Raw genomic sequence first — 23,453 nt, 5'->3', positions numbered from 1 at the left:
TTACTTACCTAGTTACTAACATGATAATAGTATTATGTTAGCGACCTCGAAAGATACCACCGAAACCTGCAAGATGTTACAATTTGATACCTAACTTTTCCCGTGCACCACAATGAGCAACTAATAAGTGCTGAGCCAATCATAATTCTAAACCAATTTTAACTTCTTAATAAAATTGTCTCATGAGTCATGACGTCAGCTGTATAGAACTTATCTTGATAGTCATTTAAGTACCTACAATTTTGGATAGTAGGAAGCTACAACGAAATCTGTTACTTATATTTCGTCAATGTTAATCACATACCCACTGGTAATCAAAAGTTATTCTGATTTAATACCTAAATCTTATAGCAAATCATTAAAAAAAAAAAGAAGAAAATCAATAACAATTTTAATATGAAGTAGGTAATAACTAAAATGAATCTATTGAATATTATATCATATGTACATATTTCTAATTTAAATTATGAATGTCTACTTGATCATGGTTGACTAAGTGAGACACTATTATTATTTAGCCATTTAATGTTGATCACTTGGTGGCGAAACAGATTGACCAAGCGTTTTTTTTAGGTAACCTCTTAAGTGCATATTACTGTTCGGTGTTTTTCTTTTGCCAGGTGGCCAATGATGCGAAAGCCGGGATGTTATCTGCGGGCCGTGGGGCACGGCCTTTCCAGGATGGCCGAGTGTTAACAACTACCTCAAGATGCTGCCTTATATCATGAGTCACAGACATCTAGACCTATATCAGATTAATTATTATTATTTATAAATAATTGGCGGGAATGGATTATAAATCACATTTAGTTATTAACTATTTAGATCAATACATATTGTGTCGTATTTTACATTTAGCTGATATAATTGTTACGTTAATTGTCTATTACATCACCATGGTTTTACCTCTGTGGTAATTTGTCAAATAGCTTGTTGTTGTTGTTTATTTTAAAGGCTTTTTGTTGTGCCACACAGCACAATTCACTTCGCCAAAGACGCGTTGTTTGGAGAAAACACAAAGGAGGTTGAACGGTTTATTTACATCCAAGTCTTTTCTGGACAATCCCAGTCCGATTTGTGGTAGGTAACTGGACTAGATGGGTTATGATGTTAGTAAATAACCTACAACAACACAAAAAAAAATATTATGTACATGTACTTACATAAACAATAATATATACAGAATATTTTAAACTTAATAGATTAATTTACAATTTTATTTTGTTAGACTTAATATATTTACACAAAAATTTTACATAGGGACTAAACACAAACATTAAGAGACATTCAACACTTAGGGGACGAGGGATCTTAGGAGGGAGAACATCATAAAGTTTATATACAAGTCTTGGACAGGAAAAGAGGATATGGGAGGGTGACCCTTCATCCAAACCGCATTCGCACAAAGAGTGATCTCTAATTCTCAGTTTGGCCAAATGGACTGGAGTGCAAGAGTGCCCAATACGTAACCGGGTGATAGTTGAAGCAACCCAACGAACCATATTTTGATGAAAAAAGAACCACGGTCTTCGAGGAATTTCAGATTGCAAAGAAGCATAATATTTACCTTTAACCGATTTTGATTCAATCCACAATGTGTTCCAAGAATTAATAAGGTCAGTTTTTGCAAGAGCACACAGATCCTGGGAGTGATTTTTAAAATATGTTAGAGAACCTGATTCAGTGGCGAGCTTTGCATAGGAGTCTGCACTCTCATTACCTTTTATACCAGAGTGACTTGGGATCCATGCCAATGTAACAGAGAGACCTTTTTGATGACAGGAGTATAGAGTTTCTTTGATTTTAAAGATGATGGAGATCAGAGCTTTACTACGGAAGGGATTTCCTTTAAGTGCTTGCAGGCAACTTAAAGAGTCTGTCAGTATAATTGATTGTTGTACGTTATGGGACTCTATAAAAAGGGTAGCTTCTAATATAGCAATAGACTCTCCTGTAAATACCGATGTTTCAGGGGGGCATTTGTATTGAAGGACTATCTTGTATTTTGGAATCCAGCAGGCAGCACCAACACAACCATTGTTGGATAACTTGGAGGCATCTGTATATATTGCTAAGGAATCGGACCAGTTGTTTTGAAGTATTTCATTAAATTTTGCATTTGCCTCACTTGTGTCTTTATGAAGACCTAGACTGGCAATCGGTGGGTTATATGTTAACCCTGCAAATGAGGAGGAGAACAAGGGGAGTTTGGGAGAAGAGTAGAGTGGATGTGGCAGTTGAGTATATTTGACAAAACTTTTTAAAAGGCATGGACGGGTATGGTTTGGCCTTAAGACGGAGGAAAGCTTATGAAGCTTGTCCAATAAAGGATGGGAAGAGAGTTGTAATACTTTACAGATAAAGCGATCACTGAGATATTGAGCCCGTAGAAGTCTAGGAGGGTCAACACATTCAACTTGCAATACATTGGTGGGAGAAGATTTCATGGCCCCAAGAATGAGCCTTAGGCATTTATATTGAATTTTATTTAATTTTTCTGAAGCCGACTTATTTATAGGGTCTAAAATAAATAATCCATAGTCCATATGACTACGGATTATGGCGTTATATAATAACTTTTGGGTGTAAGGGTGGGCACCCCACCATACCCCTGACAAGGCTCGCAGGATATTAATATTGCTTTCACATTTACGGGTAACATAGTCGGAGTGAGCTACACCGTTCAGCCTGGAGTCTAGAACCACGCCAAGAAATTTGGTTTTGCATGCGAGAGAAATGTGTTGATCCTCAAACATAACATTGGGTATTGGAATCTGTCTTCTTCTTGTGAAGATGACTGCCTTGCACTTATCGATTGACAGTGTAAGCCCATGATCTGACAACCACTGGCCTAGATAATACAAAGCAGAGTTCAAACAGGTAGAAATTTCGTCCATGGAGTTGGAGCTGGCGTACAGAGCTATGTCATCTGCATATTGCAGGATGTTACAAAAACTTTCAACAGACATTTCAAGATCATAGGTGTAAATATTGTAGAGCAGTGGGCTCAGAACAGAACCTTGAGGGAGACCTTTCCAGACCATTCTGGGGGGAAGATTTAGGGATTTAGTTCTCACCAGAATGGTTCTAGATGAGAGAAGATTGCATATTATTTGAGTTGATCTCGGTGGGATGCTCAGCTGTTGCAGTTTCTGCCTGAGTACCGGGAGAAGAATAATAATAATAATAATAATAATAATAAATATTTTATTTACCAGATTGTGGGTACATAACAAGTTTACAATGAATCAGTATAGTCCCTACACAATCGACTGTCACCGACAGTGTGCAAATATTTAAGTTGAAGTTAAAATTAACATTTACAATCAATCGAAAACTTAAAACTAAAACTTAATCTCAATTTTAAATTACGCAGTCAAATTATCCAATATTATAGATACATTAAAATAGTGGGGTTAACTAGTTATTTTTAGTATGTCATTGTCGTTAATATATTCTTTTATACTATAATAATTTTTCTGATTGAGCATGTCAAAAATTTCTCGCTTGAATTTTAAAAGCGGCAATTTTTTTTTACAGTCTGGAAGTCTGTTATACAAGGCAACAGCCATGCATGGCGAATTGTGTGAAAAGACAGCCAACCTTTGTGGTGGAGCCCAGAGTTTAAATTGTGGATATGGCCTGCCTCTCTTATTAGGATATTTTTCTTTTAATGTGGGAAATAGATTAGGGTTTTTCTTTACAAATAGCAGTGCTTCGTATATATAAAGACATGGTAACGGTAGAATTTTATTCTCCCTAAACAATGGTTTGCAGCTGTCCAAAGTTTCAGCTCGACATATTGATCGAACACAAGCTTTCTGTTTGATAAATGCTTTTGTAGCGTCTACAGAATTTCCCCATAGTAAAATACCGTATCGCAAAATCGACGATACATACCCATGGTATGCTAGTAGGGCAGTTCGTTTATTACTGACTTGCGAAAGCTTTTTCAAGACATACACGAATCTGTCAATTTTCTTACATAATTCTTCAATATGAACTTTCCAATTGAAAAACTTATCTAAAGTCAGTCCAAGAAATAAGGATGTATCAGATTTATCAATGTTATACGATTCATACATTACTGTTATATCTGCTGGATGAGAGTTAAGTGTTTGAAACTGTACATAGTGGGTTTTTTTCATATTAATGCTAAGATTGTTTTCATTTAGCCACTGTACAACAGATTTAAGTGCTTCATTTGTTTGTTTTTCAAGAGTTTGTTTGTCCTTTGTTTTAACTACAATTGTTGTATCATCTGCGTATAGAAAACATTTATGTGAGATTGTATTGGGGAGGTCATTTATGTACAAGAGGAACAGTAAAGGACCAAGTACGCTCCCCTGAGGTACTCCATATGGATTTTGGGTTTTAAATGATGAACGGTATGAGTTCATAATTTTCCCAGTAGGTTTAGAGACTTCTACACATTGTTCACGCTCGAAAAGGTAACTAGATATCCATTTTAGTGCTTGGCCTCGTATTCCATAGCTTTCTAGTTTATTAATTAGTATTTTGTGACTTATTAGGTCAAAAGCCTTGGTCATATCAAGAAAAATTGACACAACGTTATGGCCAGTGTTAAGACTTTCTAATACATACTTCGTTAAGGCAAAGCAAGCAAGAGTAGTACTACTTTGTTTTCGAAAACCGTATTGTTCCTCTTTTAAAATACTATTTGTTATTATAAATTTATAGATCTTATCAAACATAATTTTCTCAAACACTTTTGACAAAATAGGGATAAGCGTTATTGGGCGGTAGTTATTTAAGTCATCCTTATTATTCTTTTTATGTAAGGGCTTAACTATGGACTTTTTTAAATTATTGGGAAATACACCTTCTGTAAAGGACAAATTAATTATATGGCTTAGAGGTGGTGCTAAAAGTTTTGCGCAAGTTTTAATTATTTTAGTATTAAGCCCGATCGAAACGAAGAACGTTATCATATGCTGCTGCAATATCTAGGAATACACCCACAAGGTACTCTCCTTTAGCTAGGGCTATTCGAATGTCTGTTGAAAGAACTCCAAGGCTGTCCATTGTACCAAGGCCCTTTCTAAAGCCAAATTGAGACTTGGCAATTAAGCCTCTGCTTTCTATTATCCATTCCAAGCGGTTTTTAATCAAGTGCTCCATAATTTTGGCCAAAGTTGAAGATAGGGCAATCGGGCGGTAAGCATTTGGGTCAGAAGGATCTTTACCAGGTTTCCTAATGGGGATTATTACTTGCGTTTTCCAAGGTCCCGGGATGATTCCTGATTCTAGAAACCTGTTTATCATGTTAAGAAAGCAGTGTTTCGCTTTATTGTTAAGTTTTACAATAAAGGAATATGGGATACCATCTTCCCCTGGAGTTGAGTCTTTAAGGTCCGAGAGAACACACTGCAACTCCAAGAAACTGAATGGGGCATCCATAGTGTCTGAGGAAGTAAGTGGAGTTAGGTGAGGACAGGAATATTCGCATGGAACAAATGGTGGAGCAAGTTTGTCAGCAAAAGCATCTAACCAAACAGATGCGTTATTGGAAGTTGGGTCACTAGAGGAGACAGATTGCCGGTATCTTTTCATTCTATCCCATACCAAGGTAGATGGGGATCGGGGATCCAGAGACTCGCAGAAAGTAATCCAACCTCGCTTTTTCTTTTTTGATACCAATCTCTTGACTTTGGCATCGGTGCGCTGGTATTCCAAAAAGTTTTCACGGGACATTAACATCGTGTAGGAAATTTCTGCATCTTTACGTTTTTTTATTAGGTTGGTGCATTCCTCATCCCACCAGGGAGGAGATGCCATAAAATCACGTTTAGTAGTTTTGAGTGGTATATGGAGGTCGGCTGAATATTTCAAAATTTTGACAAAGTTATCGTAGTAAAGGACTGTACTGTCTTCATCTGATAAGTTATCAATAAGAAGGTCAACTGATTCCGCAAAAGCAGACCAGTTGGCCTTGTTAAGTTTGTGTTTAAGAAGGGGATTAGGATTATACTGTGGAATGGATTTTTGTGCTATGTTGAGTAAAATAGGGAAGTGGTCACTACCGTGGGTACTTGGGAGGGTTTTCCAGGAGGTAAGAGAAGCCAAAGAGGGAGAGCAAAGAGATAGATCGACAGCAGTTTTAGGATTTTGATAAGGATACACTCTTCTTGTTGGAGAGCCATCGTTAAGAATGCAAATATTTAATTCATCAAAAACATCCAGCAAGAGAGTGGAAAATCCGTCACAGGAATGGGAACCCCAGGACGTGTGATGGGAGTTAAAATCACCCATCACTAGTACCGGGGGGGGAAGAGAGGAGAGAATAGATTTTAATTCAGGGATAAGAGAGGAATGAGGATGTGGAATATAGAGTGATAGAAAGGAGACATCAAGGGCTCTCACAGCAACAGCATTGAGCTGATGAGAGTGAGGCGGGAGGGAAATAGAAGTGTATGCAAGGGAGCGCCTAACAAGAATAGCACTACCTGCATATCCGTCATCCCTGTCATCCCTCAGGCAGGCAAAGCCTGACACCCTGAAACGAGAGTCCGGCAGGAGCCATGTCTCAGAGATGGCAGCGACAGCGGGCTTATGTTTATTAAGGAGATGAACGAGTTCATGTTTTTTCCGTCGTATACTTTGGCTATTCCACTGGAGTATCTCCAGGGAGGCCATTATTTAATACAGAAGCGATTTTGATGATAATTTCAGCAACGTTGGACGGTGGAGGGTTTTGGTTTATCTTTTCAAGAATATTGGTGAGGGATTTGGTGAGAGATATATTATTATCATTGGGTGGTTGAGCATAAGAGTGATCACGTTCTGCATTCAGAGCGCAACCATTAGGTGTGGAAGAAGGAAAGTTGTGGATGATGTCCTGATGGGCTTGCCTATCGTACCCCTTTGCAGGTTGGGGTCTGGGGCGAGGGGAGCGGGTGACAGTTTGTTTGTAAGATTTGGACGGGGCTTGTGTAGGACGAGGTCTGACAGGATTAAAAATGGGAGAGTATGCAGGAGCGGTAAACATTTCTTTAGCCATATCGGCATATGAGCGGCAAACGGGAGGGAAGCGGGAGGAGGCATCTTGATAGGACAAATTTTCATCGGACATGACAAGTTTTATAGATTGCTGCCGAGAGTGTTCAGGGCAGCTCTTATTTGTAGCCATGTGTTTACCACCGCAGAGTAAGCAAGTTGCATTCTCAATAAGTACTTCACAAGTTTCACCTGAATGAGGCTGGGAGCATTTAAAGCAACGAGGTTTTGATCTGCATTGAGTTTTTATGTGACCAAACCGGCAGCAATTTATACATTGGATGGTGGGGAGACGGTAGGTTTCCACGGGAAGAGATGTATGATAGGAGAAAATTCTAGGAGGGAGAGTTTGTCCTCTAAATGTTAAAACAATGGATTGGGTTGGAACCCAGGTCATAACATTGTCTAATATGTTCTTGCGATTTAAGCGTCGGGCTTTAAGGATCTCCCCGCAGCCTACAGGGAGCTCCACAGAGTCAATAAACTCGTCCAGATGCCAGTCTACAGGTACACCTCGGACTAATCCCATGCGAGTGATGTTAAATGTGGGTATATATGCAATGTGCTTGGATATGGTAAGTATAGGGTTTTCTAAGAATTCATTAGCCGCTTGACCATTTGCAAATTCAACTGAAACTTTGTTTCTACCAACATTCTTCACGCCGTCGTTAAGAACTGACCTTATTTTGTTCTTGTGAAGGAACTGGCCGAATTTGATCGCTCTCATAGAAGCGCCGGCTGAAGGGTCGGACACTTCACGGGATACGTACACTACGAAAGGACCTTTATCATCTTTTGTATATTTTTTTGGGGAGTCTGAGAGTGAAGGATGGAGGTAAACGGATTGCATTGAAGGGGCTGTCGAGCTTGGCCCTATTACAGTTTTTTTAGTGGACGATGGAACTTGATCGTTATCAATTATCGGGATTGCTCGTTTAGTACCACGATGGGTTGATTCTGAGTCCATAGATATGGACTGCGGGCTCTCAATGGGGTCTGACATGACGGTTACATTTTCACCCGGATCAGGAGGTTCAGGCGGAGGATCGACCTCCATACTCGGGTTTCTCCCTTCACCAACACTTAATCTAAATACTCACGTCCAGACACCAACTAATAAATTGACACAACAGTTAAAATTATGCAAAACCTCACTAACACGTGTTTTCAATAACACAAACGCCAGCAAAGTTCCTGTCAAATAGCTTTCCGAAAACTAGTACCTACCTACCTTAAAAATATATCTGTCAAACTGATATAAATAGCGAAGGTATCGTATAAAGACGGGTATTGAGAAATAATAATTGTAAGCGAAAACTATTCTCAAAAATACAGTGAAGTGAAATTGGAAAGTGTCTATTATTCAAACCTATCCCTATACTTCTGCAACAATAGGTTACTTTTTATCCCGGAAAATTAATGAGTTCCACGGGATTTTTAATAACCTATATACACGGGAATGAAGTCGCGGGCATCAACTAGTATTTAGTATATTGGTTACATTGTTATATTATAATGCGTCTGATTAAAAGTATTAAATGGACTAAAAACATTACGCTAACATTTTGAAAATACTAAATGCACATAAGTAAAACCATAAACATAATTTCAATACGAGTAGGTTATATTTGTTTACTTACCGATATCATCGATTTCGGTTATCGAAATATTCCGCTCAAATAACAATCTCTGCTTTTTAAACAAAGATAAATAAATGTTCCATGGTGGTGAGAAGTTCAGTAGTTATTCAGTGTGAAAAATAACACAATACACCATAAATGAATTCACTACTAGGATCTATTAATCCGCGTGCTCAAGTTCTATTTGACAATAATTTATAAAATAGGTAGGGTAGATTTAAAAAATGGGACATCAACTTGATATTGCCATTCTGTAATCTATAGGTATACCTACACCGCATAATTTATCGTTTTGTGGGTTCGAAACATTTCAGTGATGAATAGACCTTAACTGTCTTGTTTTAAAGCTTAAATTCGTCCACATATCTACAGCCAGCACTGCAAGTGAAAACTGCTAATTAAAGTCGTGAATTTTAGACGTTATCTCAAGGTGGTTTAAGGCCATTTTACTCTGACATAATTGTGCTTCGACGATCGGATTCTATCAGCGTGGGTAAGCGGCAATACTACCTAGTGCCTGCTGTGGGGAAATCAGCGAAATATGTAATTTGTAATTATTGCAAGTAGGTATGGTGAAAAGAGACCGACAATTCATTAAAGAGAGATAGGTGTAAAATAATAAGTAAACGAGTTATGCACACACATAATGCTTCGTTGTGTTGCCTGCTTACCGATTTGTTTTGCTTTGTGTACGTTTGATAAATCTGCCACGGACATCTTATCACGTAAACTTTTGTATTCGAGCAACAGATTTTACAGAATTATGCATCTCATATACGAGGGGATGAAGGGGGACCCGATTTCTTAATTTATCTGTTGTTCATAATTCTTGAAATTCCTACTTAATGCCAAATTTCAGTCTTCTAGGACTTCAGAAAGTACCCTAGAATTTGTGACTAGAGGTTTTGAATGTCGATAAATCTGAAACTATAAAAGCTAGACAATTGATACTCAGTGCGTTTAATGAATCTGCCAAGGACATTTTATCCTGAAAATATCAGCATTCTAGCGATAGAATTTACAGATTTGCTTTTCTCATAAGAGGCGTAGAGGGGAATTCGGGGGGAATTTCCAAAGTCTTAATTTTCCTGTAGTTTGTATGCAATTTCTAGTCTACATACCAAATTTCAGTCTTCTGGGACTTTGGGAAGTACCCTAGAATTACAGACTAGAAGTTTTGACTGTCAATAAATCTGAAACTATAAAAGCTAGACAATCGATACTCAATACGTTTAATAAATCTGCCAAGGACATCTTATCCTGAAAATATCAGCATTCTAGCGACAGAATTTACAGATTTGCTTTTCTCATAAGAGGCGTAGAGGGGGGGAAATTCCAATTTCTCAATTTTCCAGTAGTTTGTATGCAATTTCTAGTCTACATACCAAATTTCAGTCTTCTAGGACTTCGGGAAGTACCCTAGAATTACAGACTAGAAGTTTTGACTGTCAATAAATCTGAAACTATAAAAGCTAGACAATTGATACTCAATGCGTTTAATCAATCTGCTAAGGACATCTTGTCCTGAAAATATCAGCATTCTAGCAACAGAATTTACAGATTTGCTTTTCTCATAAGAGGCGTAGAGGGGGGGAAATTCCAATTTCTCAATTTTCCAGTAGTTTGTATGCAATTTCTAGTCTACATACCAAATTTCAGTCTTCTAGGACTTCGGGAAGTACCCTAGAATTACAGACTAGAAGTTTTGACAGTCAATAAATCTGAAACTATAAAAGCTAGACAATTGATACTCAATGCGTTTAATCAATCTGCTAAGGACATCTTATCCTGAAAATATCAGCATTCTAGCGACAGAATTTACAGATTTGCTTTTCTCATAAGAGGCGTAGAGGGGGGGAAATTCCAATTTCTCAATTTTCCTGTAGTTTGTATGCAATTTCTAGTCTACATACCAAATTTCAGCCTTCTAGGACTTCTGGAAGTACCCTAGAATTACAGACTATGAATTGTGATGATCATCAGTGAGGGACTAAAACGGCGTATTTTAGGTATCAATAAATCTGTAACCATAAAAGCTAGATATTTGATACTTAGTATATTTGGTAAATTTGCTGAGGGCACCTTATACTGAAAATTTCAGCTTTCTAGCGTCATCCAGACCGAAGTTATGACGGGTCGAAAATACGGCGAAACACTTCGAGAAAAAGGTACTGAAACAGTGGGTTTAAATAAAAAGAGCAAATCAGTATAATCGCCCAAATTTATTATATCACTTCACTAAACACACTAATACAAATCACTCATTGCTTTATTACTATTGTTACTTTGTTACTATTTATATAATTTACACTTGTTTACACAAATGGACATAGTTTCAGCTTACAATGCGTACGATAGAACAATAATCCTAAAAATGAGCTCGCATAGCTTTATATGGCGTTATCCCCACCGAAGGGATTCGGCAGTGGTGGCGGAGTTGCGTTCGGCTGTCAATGGCGCTGGCGTTGATTGGCTGTCATGGCGGCAGTAGGCTATGATTGGCCGTCTTGGCGGTTATCGGCTGTAACAGGCGGTGATTGGCCAGCTTGGCTTGACTCGGATAGTCTGGTTGGCGTTGGCGCGTTGCGATTGGCTGAGGCGGCGTGGCGTTACATTCGGCCGTCCTGAAACAATGAATTGCTCCCGCAATGGGAAAATGCTTGGTTAGCTTTCTGGTAGACAATAGCTCAACAAGGTCTTCGGTTTCAAGTTATTTATCGGAACAGTTAGCACTGTTGGATATAAGAGCCGTAGGCGCTGTGATATGGCTTTAAAGAGTCTGCTCAGGCATGTACAAGCTTCGTAGCCTCGAAACCCCTTAACACTTCGAGTTCTCTTAATGCCTACCAGCTTGGTTACGAAAATGAACCTGAGTAAATGCTATCAGTGTTTACTTCTATCGCAATGCTTGTGGGAACTTGCCACTAAATAACTAAATTCCTTTGTTATAATTAAATGAAATATTAATTTTGTCAGTTACATTATCTAGTTAGCTTTATCCTATCGCTTGCTATCCTTTACCGAGCATTTGCCTTGTTACGCATAACCATCCCGAGTTCGCTAATTTTACATTAATAGTAACATGGCATCGTGACCTAGGTAAATACCAAATTATGGATATCACATTAATTGAGAGTATTGTCAGTAGTCCAAATAATATCAGTTAACAGTTTGTCCAATCATTTTATTCGCAGTTTCGCTAGGACCTGTGGCACAACGCGTTTAACATGGTCTGGTTAGTGCTTGAATTGGCTTGACTAGGCACTTGACTCGTGGTAGTATCATGAAGGTCAAAACATACCTAACTATTAATCAGTCGACACTCGGAAACTCTTAAATGTCTACTAGTAAAAGCATTCTTATGCTCACTTTATAAGTTTACTAGGATGTCCAAATAAGGCAAATTATGTATAATATTCTACGAAACTGATCGTTTTCGGCTAATAACAAATTTTGCAAAAGCATCTGTAATAATCAAATTGTACCTACACTACTGATGAGCGATATCCTATCGCTGTCTTACAAAATGGTTTTACAAAATGTGGTCTGTATGAACTCTACAAAATTCTAATCCAATGCCATTGGTCTGTGATCTAAGCGGCAATCTTATCTACTTTAAAACCAAGACGAAACAAAAGAACATTATTTAATTTATAAATTATTATCGTTTTCAGTTGTACTGTTTTTCCACGTTTTACTTTAGAGACATTTTTGAAAGAAAAACCGTCAACAGACTGGCTTGTAGAAAGGAAAATAGCTTGTAAATAGCCTCTCGTGAAGCTGTGAATGCTATTACTCTGACTTGAAAAGGAATCTCACTTAAATCCTTGCAGGGAGATCTCTCAACGAGCAACGAGATGAAAGTACTCCTATCGAAAGTAAAACTTGGCTTTCGAAAGTAAAAATTGGCTACCGAAAGTAAAACTTGGCTATTGAAAGTAAAACTTGGCTACCGAAAGTAAAACTTGGCTACCGAAAGTAAAACTTGGCTACCGAAAGTAAAACTTGGCTACCGAAAGTAAAACTTGGCTACCGAAAGTAAAACTTGGCTACCGAAAGTAAAACTTGGCTACCGAAAGTAAAACTTGGCTACCGAAAGTAAAACTTGGCTACCGAAAGTAAAACTTGGCTACCGATAATAAAACTTGGCTACCGATAGTAAAACTTGGCTACCGAAAGTAAAACTTGGCTACCGATAGTAAAACTTGGCTACCGAAAGTAAAACTTGGCTACCGAAAGTAAAACTTGGCTACCGAAAGTAAAACTTGGCTACCGAAAGTAAAACTTGGCTACCGAAAGTAAAACTTGGCTACCGAAAGTAAGACCTGGCTACCGAAAGTAAGACCTGGCTGCAGAAAGTAAGACCTGGCTGCAGAAAGTAAGACCTGGCTGCAGAAAGTAAGACCTGGCTGCAGAAAGTAAGACCTGGCTGCAGAAAGTAAGACCTGGCTGCAGAAAGTAAGACCTGGCTGCAGAAAGTAAGACCTGGCAGCAGAAAGTAAGACCTGGCTGCAGAAAGTAAGACTTGGCTGCAGAAAGTAAGACTTGGCTGCAGAAAGTAAGACCTGGCTGCAGAAAGTAAGACTTGGCTGCAGAAAGTAAGACTTGGCTGCAGAAAGTAAAACTTGGCTGCAGAAAGTAAGACTTGGCTGCAGAAAGTAAAACTTGGCTGCAGAAAGTAAGACTTGGCTGCAGAAAGTAAGACTTGGCTACTGTCTTCACTTCGGCATCTATGTAATTCCGAAAACAGTTCACGATTGAATTTAAGTAATACAGGATCATCAGTCAAATAACAGTTTTCTATTCCATTCCTATTCCCTACTATGTAAGCTACATAACCAGGCAGGCATACTAACACCAACTGAACTCAAGATATTATGTAAAACGTCAGTCTAGTCGGCTTAGTGAAAATTCTTACGGTACGTCCGGTCCACCTGACTAACAATGAACGGCACAAAGCTATATCATGGTTATAATTAAAAGTGCCACTTGAACTTTCTACTTACATTATGATTGGACCGACAATCTTAAGGTAGAATGATGAAATTGACTCGATTGAAAGCTTGTTGGCAAAAGTACGTAACATACATGCTGCCTACAAGCACTACTTTTTTTCTAAAATGACAAAAGCATTATCAAAATCATAAGGATATCTAACTGGTAATAGTTATTATTACGTTTCCTCCAAGTGCCCAATTCTGCCTACATTACACTACCTATTTGTATTTACTCATACGCTGTGCCACTGGCTTGTATATTATACGAGACAGTTCCAAAGCCGTGAGTAAGATCTACTTACTATGCTCTCAATCATTCAAAGAATGTGATTTAAACTACAAGTTACAACACGTACAGACTTCATAAACACTAACTTTTAGTAAAAAAAATTTTCAAAAGAAAAATAAAACCGACTTCAAAAACCAAAAACACTAAAAAGTAGAAAATAATTTTTGTTTAGCTACACATGTAATGTACCTAGGTATGAAGTCGAGCGAGCATATTAAAACAAAATTAGAAATCCAAGAGTGAAGCTCGCCCGACTTCATACCTAGGTACATTACATGTGTAGCTAAACAAAAATTATTTTCTACTTTTTAGTGTTTTTGGTTTTTGAAGTCGGTTTTATTTTTCTTTTGAAAATTTTTTATTTCACAATTTTTAGTGGCCCCACTGTACTATAATATGCTATGCCCAGTTAAAACCCTACTGTTTAATAAGCTATTACAGTGATCGCGAGCAATTTGCTCTTATCCATTGAGGAGTTCTGTTCTCCATCTCCGAAGATATTCATCAGATCTTCACCAAATTTATATGGGACCACCTGCACAGTATACCCTTTCAAACAAAAAAAAAATTTTCCAAATCGGTCCAGGGGCCTTTGAGTAATCGGGGAACATACATAAAAAATATAAAAAAAAAATAAAAAAAAAAAAAAAAAAAAAAAGATCCCGACGAATTGAGAACCTCCTCCTTTTTTGGAAGTCGGTTAAAAATAAAAGAACAGTCATACCATACAGCATAAACGCTTAACAGCGCTTATGTCACCCCAAATAGGCAACAATGCGGCGGCTTATAGATACCCATTGGCTGCAACCCTGCATCGTTAGCGCGCCACGATGTGGTGCCTCGCAGTGACGCGCTCGGCATCAGGCACACAGCACACAGCAAAGCATCAGTGGTGACCATCGTAGGCGATGACGTTTGCACTACACGAACTCACCAAAAATTCCGAGAAAAGAAAGATAAACACAATATTATTGTTTGACTACAAGTAGCTCCCAGTCGATTTATAAAGTACGTCTGCCCCAATTATGAAGATCTATATTCATATTACATAACAATCATATAACCACATGAAAATCAATTTCACAAGAAACTCAAAAGTGAACATCATAAAACAATTCGATTTTACATTCAAATTGCGATCGCCATGCTATATGCAAAACTGGGTTTGAGCACACTGAAAGTGTTCATCAACCGATTCTGACGTAAATGATATTATTGTACCCTTAAAAATAATTCACAGGTACCCCACACGTACCCCGTGTTGTCTGTATGACTGCAGCGGGAATATCACCGACGACGCGAAAAAAATAACCTTAAAGGTTTATAGAACCTTATACTATAACTGAGCCTTGTGCAAATAAAAACACTAATAGCGTCAAAGCTTGTTTCTTGAAAACTTCTGGTTGAAATTTGCGGGTAGTCTGAGAACTATTGTTACCATCCGATATACTAGATCTTTTTTTTTTTAATTAATTCCTGATCAGTATGTATTTGTGTCAGTTCATAACCACTCAACAATTTTAACCGATTTTGATAAATGATACGTCATTCGTCTTGATGGCGTCTGTGTCAATGGATATATAAAATTCTTTAAACAATCAATGTGGTGGATTTTATACGATTTAATGTAAGAGCCGAAAAATATGCAGCGCAAACTGCAGTCGGGAGTTTTTATTTTTTATTATTTAACTTATTGAATTACTTGTTAACTTTTTCGTACCGGTAGCACTTGGTCATAATTTCCACATACTGGAAAGCACTACTACTAACCCACTAAGTACGTTTTCTAGAATTAAACTGCGAATTCAAATTGCGGGTATCTCGGCGAGATGCAACGTGAAAAGTGGATGGTTGAGCGGGTTTTTACCTGATTCGATAAAAAGTTGACTAAATCAATCGGTTGCAATTTTAGCATTAGTATTCACCGCCATTATTTTATCAGTTATATATATACAATACGTGTATTTTTGTTAGGAAAACTATAAATAAAACAATACACACAAATATCACATTTACAAAAATTAAAACTAAAACTCGTCGAGCTAGTTACCTTGCCTTACCCAAAACTAGAACAATTTATGGCAGAAAAACCCTTACCTATGAAGGAGCTAAACTGTACATCAAAATACCTGCACACATAAAAAAAAATGTACACTCATTCAATCCATTTAAAACTGAATTAGCTGCTCACACTATGAGTAATGCGAATTACTTCAACAAATGCGCTGAATGAGTACTTAATTAAATGGCGAATATTGTAAACTTTATTTTCTTAGAATTAAGTTCTTATGTAAATGACTTTTTTGTTTTTATGAGAATTAAACATCTTTAAACCTAAACCTTTATTTGACGGTCAGATATGCCACAAATTATAGTTATATTTATCTTCAGCTATCACTCAAACCATTCACTATCCGCGAGCGTATAATGACCACCTATCATAACCCGCGTGCTCTAATACTAATTTCATAACCTCAAACAGGGTGTTAGCAATATTAACCTTTCACGGTCATCTCATCAATAGAGGTTACAAACACGATCAACCTCATTACACTATGCATCAATATCATTAAAAACGGGATTATTTGAAATGGAATAATGGATGGATCATACCTCAGTTATTACGCGTAGAAGTTGAGGGTAGGTTGCCATCGGGCGTAGAAACCATGCACGCTGCAGATGAATGTACCTCCGGTTCAAAACTCTTCTAAGGACCTTCCGGGCCCCAGAAGTGGACGATCTTCATTGTCGCTTGATTTTTACACGATGATTCGTTTCATCCTTGCGGATGAACAAAGTAGATGGCATGTCTTTGCCGACTCGTTAATTGGCGCGATTATGCATCATAACTTTCTTTATTAATCCCACTTCTGAGATGAAACAGTGGGTTTAAATAAAAAGAGCAAATCAGTATAATCGCCCAAATTTATTATATCACTTCACTAAACACACTAATACAAATCACTCATTGCTTTATTACTATTGATTATTGGCGTCACTCAGAAAAGCAGGTATTATTTAAATATTTTTATCGAATTATTGGAATGTTTCTCAAAACCAACACAAAAAACACCAGGTTCAATGTGTAGAGGTTATCCGAGAGTTTTAATCTAAACAAATTAATGCCAAAATAAATAATTTAATTAGAGCGTGATTGCTATCACAACATCTAATTATCCAGTTCACAATCCAAATACCGAAAATATGCGATATCGCTCCGAATCTCAGAAGGAGACTGCACTAAAACCTTCGAAACACCCGTATTTATGCAAGTTCAATCTTGTTGGCCTCCTAGCAACAGATTGTATGACATCGAATGAGCGAAATATCGATTTTATCAAACTACCTGCATTAGATAAATTAATAATTTTATATTATTTTTGACAACTCAAATCAATTTTTAAAAATAACCTTACAGTTCGGCCGTCCTGAATTTAACACGTCCTCGTGTTTCTAATCAATCATGTCATGTCAGTCGCGGGCTTCCTTGCCCTAAGTCAAATCCAAATCATGGGCTATCCTGCCCTCCGTCAAATCATTAAAACCTACCCTTGAACTGCCGAACTCTCAGTTTTAATATCCAGTCAACAATAAATCCTAACGACTAACTTCTCATTCGATGTATACAAAATCTGAACCACTTATTGCAAATTACTTTCCACTTCACAAAAGACTAAATTCTTAAAAAAAAACTAAAAAATTTAATCACCAAATCAAACTCAATTAAAATTTTAATCAAATGTGGGTTGTTTAAAAAAAGATACCAAAGCAAAATTAAGGCAACGTGAGACACGTCCCGCTTCTGAATTATTGGCGTCACTCAGAAAAGCAGGTATTATTTAAATATTTTTATCGAATTATTGGAATGTTTCTCAAAACCAACACAAAAAACACCAGGTTCAATGTGTAGAGGTTATCCGAGAGTTTTAATCTAAACAAATTAATGCCAAAATAAATAATTTAATTAGAGCGTGATTGCTATCACAACATCTAATTATCCAGTTCACAATCCAAATACCGAAAATATGCGATATCGCTCCGAATCTCAGAAGGAGACTGCACTAAAACCTTCGAAACACCCGTATTTATGCAAGTTCAATCTTGTTGGCCTCCTAGCAACAGATTGTATGACATCGAATGAGCGAAATATCGATTTTATCAAACTACCTGCATTAGATAAATTAATAATTTTATATTATTTTTGACAACTCAAATCAATTTTTAAAAATAACCTTACATGTTACTTTGTTACTATTTATATAATTTACACTTGTTTACACAAATGGACATAGTTTCAGCTTACAATGCGTACGATAGAACAATAATCCTAAAAATGAGCTCGCATAGCTTTATATGGCGTTATCCCCACCGAAGGGATTCGGCAGTGGTGGCGGAGTTGCGTTCGGCTGTCAATGGCGCTGGCGTTGATTGGCTGTCATGGCGGCAGTAGGCTATGATTGGCCGTCTTGGCGGTTATCGGCTGTAACAGGTGGTGATTGGCCAGCTTGGCTTGACTCGGATAGTCTGGTTGGCGTTGGCGCGTTGCGATTGGCTGAGGCGGCGTGGCGTTACATTACGTATCGCCCCGGCCGCCGTTTGGCTCGTCTTGGCGGGGGCACTACCGTGCCCCCTGATATAGATATATATATCGGAAAAGCGGTCTCGTTATTAATTTTTTAAAAGAGCAGAACCGTTGATCTCACTTGGGTCACCGGTTCTGCTATCACTATCCACAATAGAAGCCAGGAGCAAAAGCTAAACAAAACCTGATCTGAATATCTAAAACTAATTTAGCTTTACGTTACCATCAATTTTACTCATAAATTGTTGTTATGAAATCTCTACCCACAAAGCTTAACGGAACAACTAAAGAAACTAAAAGAAAGAACTAAATTAATTGAAAGAAACACTGGATTGAAAAGGTAGGTAGGTAGTCAACTTATTTAACACCGTAGGTAGAATCAAAGCATTTTGTTACGATTAAATTTCACCATAAATTATTTTTAAAACAACACTGATGTAGATAGTAAAATAATTTTAATACTGAAGGTATTGGAAGGTACTGGAGGTACTTGCTCAAGAAAACCAAACAATGAACTAAGATTGTTGTTTGTAATATTTTAATGAACTAATCAAGAAAATGAAACATTTAATTTTAGATCTTGATTTATAATAATTGTCAGGAATTACCAATTCCTGCAATAACTTCACTACCTACCCACTTAAAACTCTGGGTGAAATCTATAAGGGGATTTTGCAAACAAACACGTTCTAATTGAATTTATTTTATTACGAAACTGTAGGTAGATTTAGAATAGAATAGAGCAGAATTATTTTTATTCAACTAAACTTTTAAGAGGTATTTTTGAATCGTCAAATGCATCTACCACTGGTTCGGAATGCCTTTCCTTAAACCGAGAAGAACCAGCAAGAAACTCGGCGGTCGCTCTTTTCAAATATTCGATTTACAATATTATGCCATGAATACAAATAACTGAAATCCCTTGCGTTATTTATCACTTTATCACAATCACTTTATTACGTTATTAATTGGTTATTCAAGGAAAAGACTCGTTTTACAATATTTCGGCATGAATTGCAATTGCTATTGCAATTCTGTGCGTTATTTACTTTTCACAAACATTTCACTACCATAACGATTATTTAAACGAAACATCACTTGTGAATTTAGCTTAAACGATTATAAGAATTCACTAATATTAACCAGAACTCGAAACTACTCTGTAAATATTATTTTACAGCTAATAATAAGACCTAGCCAACCTAGCCTTCTATTTTAACACTAAAATTGGGCAGAGTTTACCCCTACAACCTTTCTCTAGCGCGTGTTGAAAAATTAATAATAAATTCTCGTAATTCCGAACAAGTCCAAGCCGGCAGCGCCCTCACTTTTACATCATAGCGACAGCAATACTTGGCTCCCATTGGTTCTACTGTTTCGCTTTGCATATCAACAACTTCTATTGGCTGCCGGCGTCGTACGCGCTCGGAAATTCTTGTTGCTATCCAGAGTTTGGATAGTAGCAAACTATTTAAATAAACTAAGGTTAAAATTATAATGAAAATAAGCTTCTAAAATTATCTTAACTATTTAACATAGATTCTCCAGCAATTTGAACAGCAAAATCATTACACAAAAATAAATAGGAAACATAACGAGTACTTACTTACTTCTGAGCATACAAAAACATTCTTTTACATAAAAATAAATAGTAATCAACGTGCATCATTTTTATATTAAAATTAACACCAAAATTGCATGACTTGATTAAAAACTATACGGTTTAACCTTAACTTAATAGATTTATAATAAAAGTAGTTTAATGGAGTGATGAAATAAAAGCCCGCCAAGCCTCCGCGGCGACACGGCCATTCTGCGCGCGATGCGTGCTCTGCAGCGCTTTACTTTTGAGGTTCAGTTCTGTAGGCAAAGAAATTAGCTTTGAGGCTAGGCACTTCCACAGTTAACCTATACCTATAAATTCTCATTTATTATTTATTTAGAAGCAAGATTTTTGCAATGTAGGATTTCCTTAGACCAAGGGAAACCCTAAGAAACTTAATTCATATTTTTGAAAGAAGTTATTATTGCATAATATTAACATTGCTCGCTCTACGCGAAAATAGATCAAAGTAAATTAAGTTGTGTTTAACTGTTCATACTCATATGACAACAGTGAAATAAATAATCTTACACATAGCACATGGCATTTGTTGAGTAAATAAATTATTTTTATGTAATGTCTAAACTGGTCATTCCACATGACAACAGTTAAGTTAATAAATTATTTCATAAAATGTAACTGCTCATTCCACATGACAACAGCTAAGTAAATAAATTATGTAATAATGTGTAACCGCTCATTCCACATGACAACAGTTAAGTAAATAAATTATTTCATAATGCGTAGCTGCTCATTCCACATGACAACAGCGATTTTTTTTTAACACTCAAAACACTGCTCATAATTGCTATGAATACAGTTATATGAAGTGTTAAGGGGCAGGATGTGAGGGGGACAGGTCCACGAAGAAGGCTCTAAAAGAAGGAAGAATGGATAGGAAGTTGGAAAGGTCGATGCTGTGCCTCTGAGCGGTCCTGAGCGCCGTGTATCACAGGGGACCATATTTCTTTTCGGATAGGATTAACCATTGATCGGCTCCACACGTCAATAGTTATTTTAAATAGATTGGTCGTTGATCGGCTCCACACGTCAACGTACCTCTTTATGTTTTTTTTTTAACATTTTTGTTTTATTTTTCAGTCAAGGTCAAAGTCTAAGTCAACATCAAAATGGAATGTCAATATCATCATAACTTATTTTATTTTATTATTACTTATTATTTTAAATTTGCCATGTGATATGAGTAAGAAAAAGAGTTTGAGAAAGACAGTAAATTATACAGTCACCGGGCATAAAATCCAAGCTTGCTTTGGTCATCGCGTAGGTCATCTACCCAGCACAACGATTGATGACACAGCTGAGGGTTGCGAAGCCAGTTGCTGCTGATCATCTTGAGGCGACACGGCCGCCTGAAGGGTTGCCCTTGGTTAGCCGCCCATGACAATCGATTAAATCTTGATTGGGTACAGCACATGAGAAAACTCTGTAAATCTTTACAAAACTCATTAAACCCGAGGCCAAGCGAGGCCTTGTTTCTGTGGTTATTATTAAGCAAGAATAATAAATAAACTAAATCTGAAACCAAGCGAAGCCTGGTTTTTGCAGTTGTTTAGTAACAACAGCTATTTTGGCACTAATATAGTCCAATTGTTTTAAATTATAATTTTTTTTGCCCGCTCTATCAAACCTTTGGCAGACTATTTACCGATAAGTTACACAACTTGACGAGTTTCAGGGGTCCCGGTACTAGGTACACAGTTCCGACGATTTGAAGGTCAGTTAGAAGCCTTCTAGTGCCAAGTGCCCACGATTGAATTAATTTTCTTTTCTTTTCTCTTTTTTTTTTACACTTTAGGATAGCACGGAGATATTCATGACAAGAGAATAAATAAGACATTTCTGCTGCTTAATATTGACGCTAACTGTAATCATTGCTCTAAATTTGTGCTTAAAAATTTAGCATGTTGGTACGCTCGCCCATCCTGTATTGTATACTCGAAGTTTTGAAGATACGCCCAGCGTAGTGGAACTTGCTTGGACTCCTTCAGCGCTTTACAGTCAGTTACCAATTACCTATTACCGTGAACTTACGCCCAAGAACAAAAAGTGCTAAACCAAAGGTACAGCTGATGTTTAGCATCCGTAATCACGTGCTGATAACCATTGTTGTCTTTGGGTCAGTCAAAGCTAAGACTTGCGCTTCTGGCACGAATGTAAAATCCAATAGCTTACCTTTTTGAATTTGGTATTGTAAACGCTGGTGTAAGGGTGGAATAATCTCTTCTTAAATAAGTTAAAAGGGAGAGCAATAAAGAATAGAAAATATCTGGCTAGGCTATCAAATGAGGCATCGATCGAAAGGATATGAGAGCTTCAATCTTTTGGAACTAAGTTAGACGAAATCATCTATTAAATTATCACGATATTTCAGCAGTGATCAGAAGAAAGATAACTATTGGTATTAAATAATACAAACCAGTTATACGAGTATGAAAGGTTGTTTAAAATAAATTATGACTTTCTAAGTAAAAATTGGATGAGATAACTTATAGAGATGCTAGTTTCTAGAGTTTATAGAGATACTTAAGTCGATAGAGGCTCCAAAGTTAATAGAGATTCTATCGTCGATAGAGACTCTAGAGTCGTTAGAGATTAAAGAGTTGATAGAGGCTCTAGAGTCGATAGAGGTTCTGAGTCGATAGAGATGCTAGAGCCGATAGAGATGCTAGAGCCGATAGAGATGCTAGAGCCGATAGAGATGCTAGAGCCGATAGAGATGCTAGAGCCGATAGAGATGCTAGAGCCGATAGAGATGCTAGAGCCGATAGAGATGCTAGAGCCGATAGAGATGCTAGAGCCGATAGAGATGCTAGAGCCGATAGAGATGCTAGAGCCGATAGAGATGCTAGAGCCGATAGAGATGCTAGAGCCGATAGAGATGCTAGAGCCGATAGAGATGCTAGAGCCGATAGAGATGCTAGAGCCGATAGAGATGCTAGAGCCAATAGAGATGTTGATAGAGATAAGTCGATTTCCTCGCGACTGGAGGAAGAAGCTGACAGGAATTGAGTTAAACGTTGTAGAATATTGATGGTTAATTTGGTTGCTAAATTGTTTTTATTTAATGTAAATTTATGTAATTTAATTTAATGTAACATATTGCATGCATATAAGCAGAATTTGGCTGTACCTTTTTGTCTTTGTAACATCTCCACTGTTTACCCAAATTCGCAATAAAGAAATTTGATTTGATTTGATTTGATTTGCTCTGATCTCCAATGAAAGGAAGAGACGCGTAATAGAGACGAAATTGTTACACAAATCGGTTTTACATCAGAAACGTTTGCAACTCAAATTAAAGTAA

The 23,453-nt window shown here is 37.2% G+C and overlaps 1 protein-coding gene across 1 annotated transcript; it reads right to left on the bottom strand.

Annotated features, from left to right (window-relative positions):
* Positions 1–930: 930 nt before the first annotated feature.
* On the bottom strand, positions 931–3,044 carry LOC123879877. The gene is made up of 2 exons (XM_045927763.1): positions 1,213–3,044; positions 931–1,122 (listed from the first exon to the last, which is right to left on the bottom strand). Exons 1-2 carry the CDS (start codon positions 3,042–3,044, stop codon positions 1,035–1,037), a joined length of 1,920 nt encoding a protein of 639 aa, XP_045783719.1. The 3' UTR covers positions 931–1,034.
* Positions 3,045–23,453: the final 20,409 nt, after the last annotated feature.

This window comes from Maniola jurtina, chromosome W (genome assembly GCF_905333055.1).
Source record: "Maniola jurtina chromosome W, ilManJurt1.1, whole genome shotgun sequence".
Taxonomy (NCBI): Eukaryota; Metazoa; Arthropoda; class Insecta; order Lepidoptera; family Nymphalidae; genus Maniola; species Maniola jurtina.
This window is presented reverse-complemented; position numbering and strand designations above follow the sequence as displayed.